We start from the raw sequence: 12,210 nt of genomic DNA, 5'->3' as shown, positions 1-12,210 counted from the left end.
CTATACTCCCACAGCTCTATGCTTGTCTTGGGTTTTCTCAGGATTTTTCTAAATTCAAATATTTAAAAAAAAAACAAAAAAAAAAACAAGAACATTTCTTACTGACAGGTTAGGGTTAGGGATTGTTTTGGTCTGGGCACAGCTAGTATTCTTTCATTCATTATATGAATTTGATAGCCTATCAACCAACTGGAAAGGGTATTTCTCAAAAATATGTCTTTAATGACAGGTTAAGGTTAGGGAATGTTTTGGTCAAGGCACAACTTAAATTGCCATAGCATTATTTTGCTTAGGATTAGCATTTGGTATGTATTTTCTAATGATAGAGTTAACACAGTGCTGTGGTAATAGCCTATAGAAAGCACCTCTGTGTGCCCATCACAGAAAACAATTCCGTGTCCAGGAGCACGGGAAACAATTCCGTGTCCAGGAGCACGGAATTTTGGCAAAATCCGTGCTCCTGGACACGGATTTCGTGTCCTTAACATCCGTGTCCAGGAGGACGGAATTTTTGGAGATCAGGCTGCTTACAGAGTTAGTGTATTTTTTGGGGCCCTAGGCAATTGCCTTGTCCGCCTATTGGTAAAACTAGCCCTGCTATACACACATAGTTCTGTGTGACTTTTGGTTGGTTTTAATTCAAAGCTTCCTCTATGGGAAATGTTCACTAGCCCACTTGTAAGTGTGTTCTCCACATAAAGACCATTATGTTGGCTGATGTATCATTTTAATTATACAGCGATCGAAATCATTATTCATTAAGACAATGTTTCATAATGTTGCTTTAAGTCTTAACTGCATGAGATATGTTTCTGTTATTTTACTCGGGCTTATACTTTTTAGTGAGGTAGAATTGTTACAAGTAGTGTAAGATATGAGATCGGAACACATTGTTATTGGCTGGGTGTTTGAGGAGAAAGAAAATGGATTGCATCTGTTATTCACAAAATGTTGTAGTATTTTATGTGTAATTTAATGGTAATTATGTGTTTGCGAGCGAGCGTGCGTGCGTGCGTGTGTGAGTATGTGTGTGTGTGTGTGTGTGTGTGTGTGTGTGTGTGTGAGAGAGTCTAGACAGCAGAATTGCACGCCAACATGTATCTGAAGAAATGTGCATGTCTGGGCATGTGTGTGTGTGTGTGTGTGTGTGTGTGTGTGTGTGTGTGTGTGTGTGTGTGTGTGTGTGTGTGTGTGCGTGTGTGTGTGTGTGTGCGTGTGTGTGTGTGTGCGCTAAAAACCTGTTCTGTATCCTTCTTCAACACCAAGTGCAACAGAAGCTGCCGCTCACTTCTGCTTTCCCCTTCAGCTGACTAGCAAAGTGAAACTGGCATATGCAGCACTGTTGTGCCGATGCAACATCAAGGCTCGCAGACAGGGTGGGGACAAAGGGGTCAGTTGTCCCAGGCCCAGGGAGATGGGGGGCCAGAATTGGACCTTCATTTAAATGGCATGTATTTGGTGGGGGGCCCTTTCAGATTACTTTTTCCTGAGCACGGTCAAAGCTGTCACCGTTGGCATGTGGTGCCCCGTCCACACACTACAGTCAGCACCTGCTGTCACACTACAGTCAGCTTCCCTTCCTCCTCTTCACTTCAATTTTCATTTCCCTTCTGTTTTATTTTGGAATACTTGACATCCTCTACTTAGGCCAGTTACACTTCCCTCTTTCTCTTTCTCTCTTTTTCACTGTTGTTCAGTATTTTCTGTGCTTTGTGCATGACGATACCTCCTGTTCTTCAGTAAGTTTCTCTGTGGTCAAGTCCCCATTCAGTGAATCCCAACCCACCCCTTATTCACACATTATCAACATAATCCCATTGGTGGGCATTACATCACATTACACTAGCTGACACTTTTATCCCAAGCAATGTCCATTGGGTGGTGGTAACCGCATGACTTGGCCGTGGATGGTGGCAGGACAGCCTCCTGTGCAGCCTTGAGTCCCTCTCAGTGTCCCACGAGTCTCTTGCTGTTCTGAATGTCCATCTACATCCCCACCCCTCCAGCCCCTCCTTCATTCAGAAATTACTTATACCATCTCCCTCCCTGATCCCCCTCCCATTCAAGTTTTACATATACTTATATATTCACTTATATGGTGTAGCCTACCAGCCCCATTGGTGGGGTGGTGTTGAGACCTTGCGTCAAACAGTTCAACATCCTCAACCGTGTTGAGTCTTTCACAGAAGCCATCGCTAAAAACCCCTTCCTCCTATTCACGAGTGTTGAGTCTTTCTTAGCCTGCATCCATCCGCCCCACTCCACTCCCAACCTCCCATCCATTGCATTACATTATAGGCCTACTTAGCTGAAGCCTTAACCCATTGATGCTGGATGTTGCGTCGCATTGGCCCTGGAGCCTGGAGCTGCATGACGCAACATTCAGGCTCATGAGATTTGAGACAATTTCATTAAAATCTTGGTATGTTAGAGCTGAATGAACACATTCTAATGCAAGGTGAGGGCCTTGGCATTAAAATGCAACTAATTGCATGTTTTTATGTGCTTCAGAGGCTAAGATATTTAGGTTTTTATGCTGAGGGCAACTTTTCTTAAAAAGGGCCAAGGCATTAAGCAGCCTTTTTGCAGGTGCTTTAGGCATCAATGGGTTAATGCAAAGCGACTTACAGTCTTTTTTGTAAGAACAGGGTATTGGTTACAGGCCCTGGAGCAGTATGGGGTTAGGTGCCTTACTCAAGGTCATCTCAGCCATGGAGTGAATTAAGGAGTGGAAAGAGGGGATTCGAACTTGCACCCCTCTGATCTAAAGCCCATCTCCTTAACCTTTAGGCCACGGCTTCTGTTCATACATTGCTGACACTAGCCCCGTTAGACACAGACCCTCGGCGTGCGGTGGTCTCGTGCCGCGGCCTCGTGGTCGCCCCGCGGTGGCAGCAGTGTCTGCGGTGCAGCAGCATCTCCCGGAAGGTGCGGCACATCAGGAAGTAGATGACGGGGTCCAGGCAGACGTTGAAGGCAGCCATGAAGAGCGTGGCCTCCTTGACCTGGAACAGCACGTAGCGGCTGGCGTCCGAGAAGCCGTAGTCCGGGTTCTGGCTGAGTGTGTAGGGCACGCGGCATACGTGGTACGGCACGAAGCAGACAAAGAACACCGCCAGGAGGCTGAGGATGCTGCGGTTGGACTTGCGCCGCGCCGTCTGGCCCCCGACACCACCTCCGCCAACGGTGACCCCACCGACACTGTTACAGCCAGTGCCGCCATTGCGCAGACTGGTGCTACGCAGGCGTCGGTAGGAGCGGTAGACGCGGTGGGCAATGGAGGTGTAGCAGAAGGCCAGCAGCAGTAGCGTGGCCCAGAAGATGGCCACCACCAACAGGCTGGAGACGCGATGCCACGCCTTGCCCAGCTCACTCTTCAGCTTCATGCAGCTCCACTGGCTGTCGGGCGGCAGAGGCTTGTTGCTCAGGAAGGAGTTGGGCAGCATGCAGACCAGCAGGAGGGCCCACGCTAGCAGGGAGATGGCCTGCGCGCACCCGGGGTGGTGCAGCATCACCGAGCAGGAGGAGGACGAGGAGGAGCAGGAGAAGGAGGTGTTGTTGGCTCTGAACGACGTGAGCGTTGCGGAGGAAGAGGACTTTGGGGCGGAGTAGGAGGAGGTGGTGTGCACGATCTTGACGTAGCGCTCCAGGCTGATGAGACCCATGAAGACAATGCCGGCATACATGCTCAAGTAGAAGAGCACGGCTGTGTAGCGGCATGTCAGCACCTCCAGTGGGCGCCCTCCCAGCTTGGCCTCGCTCAGGACGCGCGTGGGAAAGGTGAGCAGCATCAGCAGGTCAGCCACCACCATGTTCTTCAAGTAGACCACTAGTGCAGAGGAGCTGGGCATGCGGAAGAAGAGGCAGGCTGCCAGGCCGTTGAGGACCAGGCCCAGCACGCAGATCAGCAGGTAGAGCGCCGGGAGCACCTGCCGTGTGAACATGCTGCTCAGGTCCGTCCGGTTGCTCGCGGCGACGGTGATGGTGGCAACGGTGACGTTGCTGACATCCATGCCTGGAGAGAAGGTAACACATAACATTACATTATATTACATTTTATAATATTTCATTACATTATGTTTAGCAGACACATTTCTCCAAAGTGAAAGAAGACTTGATGGACATTTATCCCAAATTCACATTACATAGTCATATAGTAGGTGCAGAGTGAGGGGTGAATACAGAGTACAGCACTGAACAAGAAAACAAAGTTAACATTTGGGTGGCAGTGCATTAGAGAAGGGTGAGTAGGCCTACACATGGATATTGCATCGTATAATGGTGAATTTGTATCTTGACAGGCATTTGATAAAGCTCATATATAGGCCTACCAAATGATACTTTTTTTTAAATTCCGTATTTCAAGCGACGGTTTGCAACCCTACACAACTGAAATGATTCAGTAAAAAGTAAGTTAAAGTATGGGTTCTGTATTGAGCTGAAACGGAACACGAGACATTAAAATAAAATGCAGGAAATGACATCTAAGATTTTTTTTTTTCCCGGGGGGAAGACCCCCAGACCCCCGCCAAAATGAACTGTCTCATATATTAATTGACATTTGCCACCTCTAGTTGTACCGTAAAGGACACTGAAATTACGAAATCAATGAATTTATTCCTGCATAGTACTGTCAGTATTGCATTGCTTACATATTCAACACACTTTTAAAACATACTGATAAGATAAGGCGAAAGTACTGAAAACTAAACCTCTTGGTTTAAGGTTTTTTTTTGTGTGATTATGAGTTTGACACCCTGGTCTGAAACCAATTAATCAAAACCAAGCATTCGCAAGTAACAGTGCATGTACATATCAACGATAATAATGAAAAAAAAAACTACAGTAGCAATACCATGTATGTACATTATGCATTTTGTTGGCAGTCTGAGAAAGGCCATGTTTTTCACTTCGGCATACAGTGACATTGCTCAGGAGAATTACTGCCACTTAAATAGTACCCAAGAAATATTTTAAAACCTACATTTAGTTGCTTTTTGACCCTTTCTGTGCTATTTATTAGGCAATAAATTAGCTGTCCACCAGTTTAAGTCTTGTATCTACGCACAACCACATTTGACCAATGCCACAAACCAATGACCCGAGTCTAATCACATTATTATTGGCTGCGTGCAGTGAAAGTGATGCATTAGGATCAACATGCTAAACAAATATCACTACGTAAGAGTTGGGCCAAAACCTCATTAAAAAAGCTCACAAACGTCAGAACAAACCTTTAAAGTAGATGGGTGGATGAGACAGGGATGTTTGGTTGACCCGAAGTCTCGAAAATATCCCTCGGGGGCAATATTCCTCTCTTTCCTCCTCTCTCCCTCCCCTTCTGCCTCTCCTCAGCTGTCAGCTGTCTGAAGTGCTGTGTAGTCCTCTGATCTACTTCACTTAAACCTCCAGTGGCAGTGAAATGTAACTTATGAGACAACTACACCACCAAAGTGTGTAAAATAAATGTTTAAGCCCAACCAATATTATTTAAATATTACACTAATATTAGTTTCTTGTAATAATATCTTCTCATTGGTATCCCAATAAACACTTTCTCTTAGTGTCTCTCAGTGTCCTCTCCTCTCAGCTGCTCTCTCATCTGGTCTTACAATCAGTTGCTTATATCTGCTCAATAACCCCCCTCCCTCTATTGCACATTCTCATCCTCTCTTACACACGGTCCTCTCTCCTCCCTCCCTCTCTCTCTCTCTAGCTCTCTCTATCTGCACCCATCGGACAGGAAAAAGAAATATGTTCTCTTTCCTCTCAGTCTTCCGTTTCTGTTTCAGAAAAAACATTGACCGCATGCGACAGCTCACTCCTCTTATGCCCTGTGCAGAGTTACATTCTGAGCATTAGACACACCACACATTTAAAAAGTTAGTGCTGATTCAACACTAAGAGAGTTTTAACATGTAGAGTGTAGAGTGTATTTGGTCCCAGAGAACTCACTACATGATGAATCAATAGTGCAGGAATCACACTAACAGATGTGTATAGGTTGTAAAGTGGTTAGGCTTTAGGTTGTGGTTAGCTACATGTTGCTCTACATGACTTTTATTTTCTATATGTTACTTTGCACTTCCATTCAAAAAGATGTTTTTTTCTTTCAAAAGAAAACACATCTTGGAATGTTTACCTTTTCCTTTCCTTCTTTTTTTTCAAAAGAAAGATGTCTTTCTGCGTCTTTCATGACTTTCATTTTCTGGTTGATGACCTTCTTCCCTTTTTGAAATTAGTCATACAAGCTCGCCTGTTATCTTTGTTCTTGCGGCAAGAACTTCTTGTAATGCTGTTTTCCTGTACCAAACACACAGTTGCAACATATTGGCAGCCCTGGTGCTATGGGCCACAGTATGTTACAGTATTTAGTATTTTGTTCTCAGACGGTTTGTGACATTACACCATATTTTTGTGGTCAAACCCTTGACAGGATATTCTCAACAGCAATCATCTCTTGTCTGCTCAGCTGGTCTGTGAAATTCGTGTGAAGTTTCTTTTCCCTTAAGTGAGAAGACGTTTTGAGGTTTGACCATTGACTTACAGTTTATAGTCATTGAGGAGTCATCTGTAGTCATTTACAGTTTGTGGTTGGAGCAGTATGTTGATTGAAATTGTGTCTTAAGCTTGCCTTTCCTTCAGCCAGAGGATTCTTCTTAACAGCTTTATTGTAACCGGTTACCCTAATGTAGACCTACATTTAAAACAATTTAGTGTAACAGGAGGCTGTACATATAAGCTATTAACAGAAGGGTTAAATGCCTGCAAGGAAATGGAAAGGGAAAATACTTAGCTGAAAGGCTCTGTCTGAATGACTCATGCTAAAGCAACTGCCCCTTTGCCCTACAGGGTAAAACAAATCCCCTGTGAAAAGAGTTTATTTGTACCGTAAGTAACTGAACTTCTTTTTGTGTTTGGAGCTTGAAGAAAGGCGATGTGCCGTTCAGCAGAAACTGGAGACCCCCGAAATGCATTATTCTTACACTGCCCCAAGGTTTGGTGAGAAGGTTTCCCACAACAACATTGTCTGATCTCATTTCAAATTAGGTCAAGCATATGATAGCAAAATACTCCTGCCTTCATCATAAAGTGCACTCAAGTTGTCAACATAATCCACAATATTATATGGTTCTTGGTTGAGATGATATATGCAGCCTACATTAATGAGAGTATGTACTTTCATTGGTGTACATAATGCATGCCTGATAAGTAGCCTACTCTTAATTAAGAAGCCCAGGTGGAGCAGTGCAAGTTAACTGTTTTGTGGTCTAACTCTGGGGGCTAAACTTCGACTTTTTTCGCACACCTCAGCTGGCAGGTGCGTCGGAGATGGCACTATGGGTCACTCAGCAATAACTTAAAGAAACTCCTGCACAATGACCATTTCGCTGTTCTCTCTTTAATAAACAACGTTTCGGTACTAGAATTGCCTGATGAAGGTCTAACTCTGGGGGTCAACGTTCCATGAATTGTTGAGAAATTTAATGAATAAATTGGTAACACTTTCTATAACGCCCAAATCTATAGCGCATTATGGGCGCATTTATAACAACTTATAATGCGCATCACAATTAATCATAGCGCATAATGACAGTTAGCCTATAATGTATTATAAGCCCCTTCACAGCCTGTAGTTTATAACCATTCTTGAGCACTCAAAACACCCTAAGATTTATAATGCATTATAAGCTAGGTTTATAGTTATTCATGACTGTTGATATACTCCATCATGAAGCGTTATGAGTGTAGTCATAATGATGCACATTATAAGTTGTTGTAAATGTGCTCATAATGCGCTAATAAATATGGGCTTCATAGAAAGTGTTAACTATAAATGTATCTGCAAATGGAATGGTTAATGTAATAAAATTATTATGCTCAAATACTGCGCTTTCTGCGGTGCGATACCAGTCATTCATGTGGAAACACTGGTACAAGTGTCTTTTATAAGTGTGTTTCTGTTTGTCTCTATGTAGTGTCTACTGTGTTTTGAATTTTGAAAGCGGACCTTGAGTCTGGAAATAAAGTTGTTGATGGTAATGATGATGATGATGATGATGATGATGATGATGCCCAAAAGTCCTCAGCCCAAAAGTCCCCAGCCCCTGCTATTAATCAGTGAAGATACACCCAGAGGTGCACTGGGGTCACAAGACCCTGGGGGCGACAGTACAAATCCCCCCATCCACCTCCACCCCCACACTCCAGCCAATCAAAATAATGCTTAGGGCCCTGTTGGCGTCGGAGATCGGAGTGGAGAGAGAGAGAGAGAGAGAGATGCACCGGGGAGGAAAAGAGAAGAGGAGCGTCAGGAAGGACATGAGTGAGTGGAGTGGCGGAGGGGAGAGAGAGAGACAAAAGGAAATGAATGAGTCAAAACAAGGAGGCTAAAAGAGGATGGAGGGGGGAGAAGTCTGTGTGAAGAAATAGTAAGCAAACATGCATGCCAGGCAGCAAAGGGAACAGGGTCATGTTTCCGCACAATTTACCATTACCATTCCACAATTTCTTCTGAATTACTTTGGTGCATTTCTCAAATCTCTATAATTATAATTTGAAAAAATCACATGCATTTAACGAAACAACTCAAACTAACAGCGAAATATATTTCATATGTCAAACACGGTTTAGGTATGACAAATGTTGTAAATCAGACTTTATGTAATGTGTAAGCATTTAGCTTTTAGATTTAGAGTCTGACTAATGTAGCTTATTGACAGCCATTGTCATACTTTAACTCGTCTTACAGGCCTATGAGCAAAAAATATAGAACTGTAAAGCAAAATGAATCTGAGAAAAAACATTGACATGTCTTGTGTCCCTATGCATTGTATAAAGTATAGTCTATTGTAAGATTTTAGTGGAATACTGTAATTTTACCTGCGGGCATACAGCAATTATACAGGGTACATAAGGCATACAATAATGTGATGGAGTACAATGCCTATTGTTATATTATTTATAGTTAGGCCTATAGTACATCTCTCTATGAAATGTTGTTTCCCTGCCTTTCATTAGAGAAAGTCAAGATTTACCTGAGAGCAATTTACCAATTCATATCATATTTACAGACAAAAATCTAATGATATTGGTTACATTAGCACATCATAATAGCTTGGTAAATCATTCTGCATGACAAGAATTGATCTAGAGCTCTTTTATTCCACAGGCTATTGGCCTTTTTAACAAACAGAGTAAACAAAAATGTAGGCTACATCTTGATCTTGCACCCTGTTTCAGCTGTCAGGGTCTTAAAACCCAAGGCCACCCTCAGAAGGAAATGGAGACGAAGGACAGAAATGCAGAGAATTAGAGTTCTTTCAAACTTAAAGTTTTACTGAGTTCAAAGTCAAGTTGACAAAATCCAAACAATTCTTCAGCAGGCAAAAAATCCAAAACAAAAACAAAGAGGCAAGAGTTCAGTCTTTCACGTAGCCTATTCAAAAAGGGCATCAAAAAAGGCAACAGATTTGAATGGATGCCCAGTGTGACATGGAGGGGGAAAACATTTTTGGGGAAACGTATGCACTGGAGATTAACACTTTTGCGAGATAACGCAAATCTTTTGCAAGGTAACGCAAACTATTTGCAAGAAAACGCAAACCTTTTGCGAGATAACGCAAATCTTTTGCGAGATAACGCAAATTAAAACTTACATCTGCGGGTTCACCACTTTGATTTGCAGCACACTTTTTGGTCACCGGGGGGCATTCTGAACCAACATGTGTAGGCTACGGCTTTGACACGCCACAGCTGTAGGGGTAGGCTATTCAAAATTTAACCACTAGCCTACTGTTGTTGGATAACAGCGAGAGGGATGCTGACAGCCAAAAACATTACTACCGCTGGAAGGACGTGCAAGGATAGGCCTACCGTTATTTTATTCATTGTTTTATGTTAAATAAACAACAGATTTTGAGAGACACCTGTAAGTACACCATTATTTTGTTGCACTATCCTGTCTGCACATGCGCACCACCCAAGGCTGCACGATCCGGACATGGAGCATTGTCACCCTTCGTTTCGCTACCAGGACCCTGAAGTCTATCTATGATTAATTCCATCTTTATTGTGAATTGTAGACTATTTGTGAAGAAGATGCTGACAAAACGCACTTCATGTCTGATCAATAGGCCTCTGCCATCTTTGACAAACGGCCACGTCAGTGTCTTGTTAATCTTTAGGCTAACTTAGAAAATTACAATTTTGCTTAGCCTACCACCGGCACCATTATTTATATTACGAGTATTTCCCACATTTATAACATTATGTGGTGTATAAACCACGAAAAATGCCGTGAAGCCTCGGCTACCTGAATAAAAAAAATATTACAGACTGGCTTTTAGCGAAACAATTCTAACAGATCAGCTTTTAGAGCAAACGAAGGGCGACATTGCTCCACGAATCTGGATCGTGCAGCTTTGGGTGGTGCGCATGTGCAGATAGGATAGTGCAGCAAAATAATAGTGTACTTACAACACTGTAGTACTTTGCTTTGCGCACGGACACAAGGGGAAATATAGGATTTGTTGGACGACACGTGCAATGCAAAAGCTCTTTATGACAGAATTAAGGAGGGCAGTCGGGACGACTGTTTACTGAACGGTTATTTTCAAAGATGATGAAGCATATGAAAATCATTTTGTCATATCAAGACCCACATGTGAATTATGTAATTTTAACATAGGCCTCGACGTTGAGGCAGCATGCTGTATTCTTTCTTTCTTTTTCTTGAAACATTAAACGCAATGTGTCGTTGCGGTTCTCCCCTTTTAATTTATAATAGCCTAAATCAAGTAGGCTATCATTGCTTAGCCATGCAGAGAACTTAGACCTGTAACAACTCCGACATTTGGAACTATCCAAAGTCGGCATTCATGGTTAAAGGACGACTCTAATAGAAAACTATAAGTTTACATGGTTTCAAACGTGTTTTCATGTGTCCAGAAACAGAACTCTAATAAGTTGTTTTGTTCAGTAGTAAGGACTGTTTGTAAACGTTGTTTTAACCGTTTGTGACGGAGTGATCCCCACCGTCACGTCTTGAAGCGCTTCTGGTCTAAAAATAGCGCTTGTGGCCAGTGAAATCGCTATTGATGAAATGGGAACAATGATAGCGGTACAAACTTTTTCTACTGTTTTTAAACACACGGACACAAAAGGGTGCTTTGGTGCACATGGACAAACATTGTGGGATGGGGGGTGAAACAAAAGGGTGCCGCGGGAAAGCGGCAGAGTGTGAGTGAAAATATTTGTGTTTGTTATTTTTTTGTGCTTATGCAAACTGAACGGTGCTTGTGACTTTTTCCAACCGTGGCATGAAGCGCGCCATGCTGCACGAGTCAGCAAGCTCACGGAACAGTTGGACAATGTTAAAAACCTGAAAGAAGAGAACAATGACTTACCAGATACTTACCTGCGTGTGATCCTTGCTCGGCCAAGCCGAGTGAATGCGAGCTCACTTCCTTATTCGTGAGGAAGCGCGGAAACCGCGGAGGGATACAAGGAATGTCATGTCCGATTTTGTTTATGATTTATTTTTGCTGTTTAAAGCCTTTGGTTACATTCTTATTGTTTTGTAATTTTTGTTTTCATAGTTTATTGTGTTTAAAATTGTTTTGAGCAATATATGTGTGTCAGGAGAGATAATTAATGTTTAGTAAGAAACTAGTCCCGTATGGGAGGAGTTCTTCTGGTATATTAACTGTGCATTTGCAATGGAGAGGGAGTCTTACTTTGACCTCTGCTGAGAGAGGGTCTCCTGTTACCTCATGTCTGCTCTAGACAGTTTTGGACTTTGATTTAATTATTATTTTTTTTGTTTGTTTGTTTGTTTGTTTTGTTAAGTGTTAGTGTTAGTCTTGTCTGTCCACCTGCCGGCAGCCTATTTAAAAAATAAAAAATCCTTCATCTGCTTGGAACCACCGTCTCCTGGTACATTCCTCAGCCGCTTGACCTCACTATCTCACATTTGGTGGCAGCGGAAAACTACCAGTGGCTTGAGGTCTACCATGGAGTGCATGCAGTAAGATGGCGCCGAAGAAGAAGACAAAGACCGACACCATGGCACAAAGCAAAGCAGCAGCAGAAGAAGAGATGCTTTCCGGTGAGAAGGAAATGCAAGTTGAAGACAACATGAATGAGTTGATGAAGATGTTTGATGGCTTCATGAAGAACCAACAGGCGCATGAACAGCGCTATGAAAAG

General features: G+C 42.9%; 1 protein-coding gene across 1 annotated transcript; it reads right to left on the bottom strand.

Moving 5' to 3' along the window:
- Nucleotides 1–2,655: 2,655 nt before the first annotated feature.
- Nucleotides 2,656–5,578, bottom strand: LOC134453491 (P2Y purinoceptor 14-like). The gene is made up of 2 exons (XM_063204295.1): nt 5,235–5,578; nt 2,656–4,015 (listed from the first exon to the last, which is right to left on the bottom strand). The coding sequence occupies exon 2, from the start codon at nt 4,011–4,013 to the stop codon at nt 2,805–2,807; it is 1,209 nt and encodes a 402-aa protein (XP_063060365.1). The 5' UTR covers nt 4,014–4,015; nt 5,235–5,578; the 3' UTR covers nt 2,656–2,804.
- Between the last annotated feature and the right edge of the window lie 6,632 nt (nt 5,579–12,210).

Source organism: Engraulis encrasicolus, chromosome 8, assembly GCF_034702125.1.
Source record: "Engraulis encrasicolus isolate BLACKSEA-1 chromosome 8, IST_EnEncr_1.0, whole genome shotgun sequence".
In the NCBI taxonomy this organism is placed as follows: Eukaryota; Metazoa; Chordata; class Actinopteri; order Clupeiformes; family Engraulidae; genus Engraulis; species Engraulis encrasicolus.
This window is presented reverse-complemented; position numbering and strand designations above follow the sequence as displayed.

Excerpts from the sequence above, each read along its gene's own strand:
- LOC134453491 (XM_063204295.1), bottom strand. The coding sequence starts at position 4,013 with ATGGATGTCAGCAACGTCACCGTTGCCACCATCACCGTCGCCGCGAGC.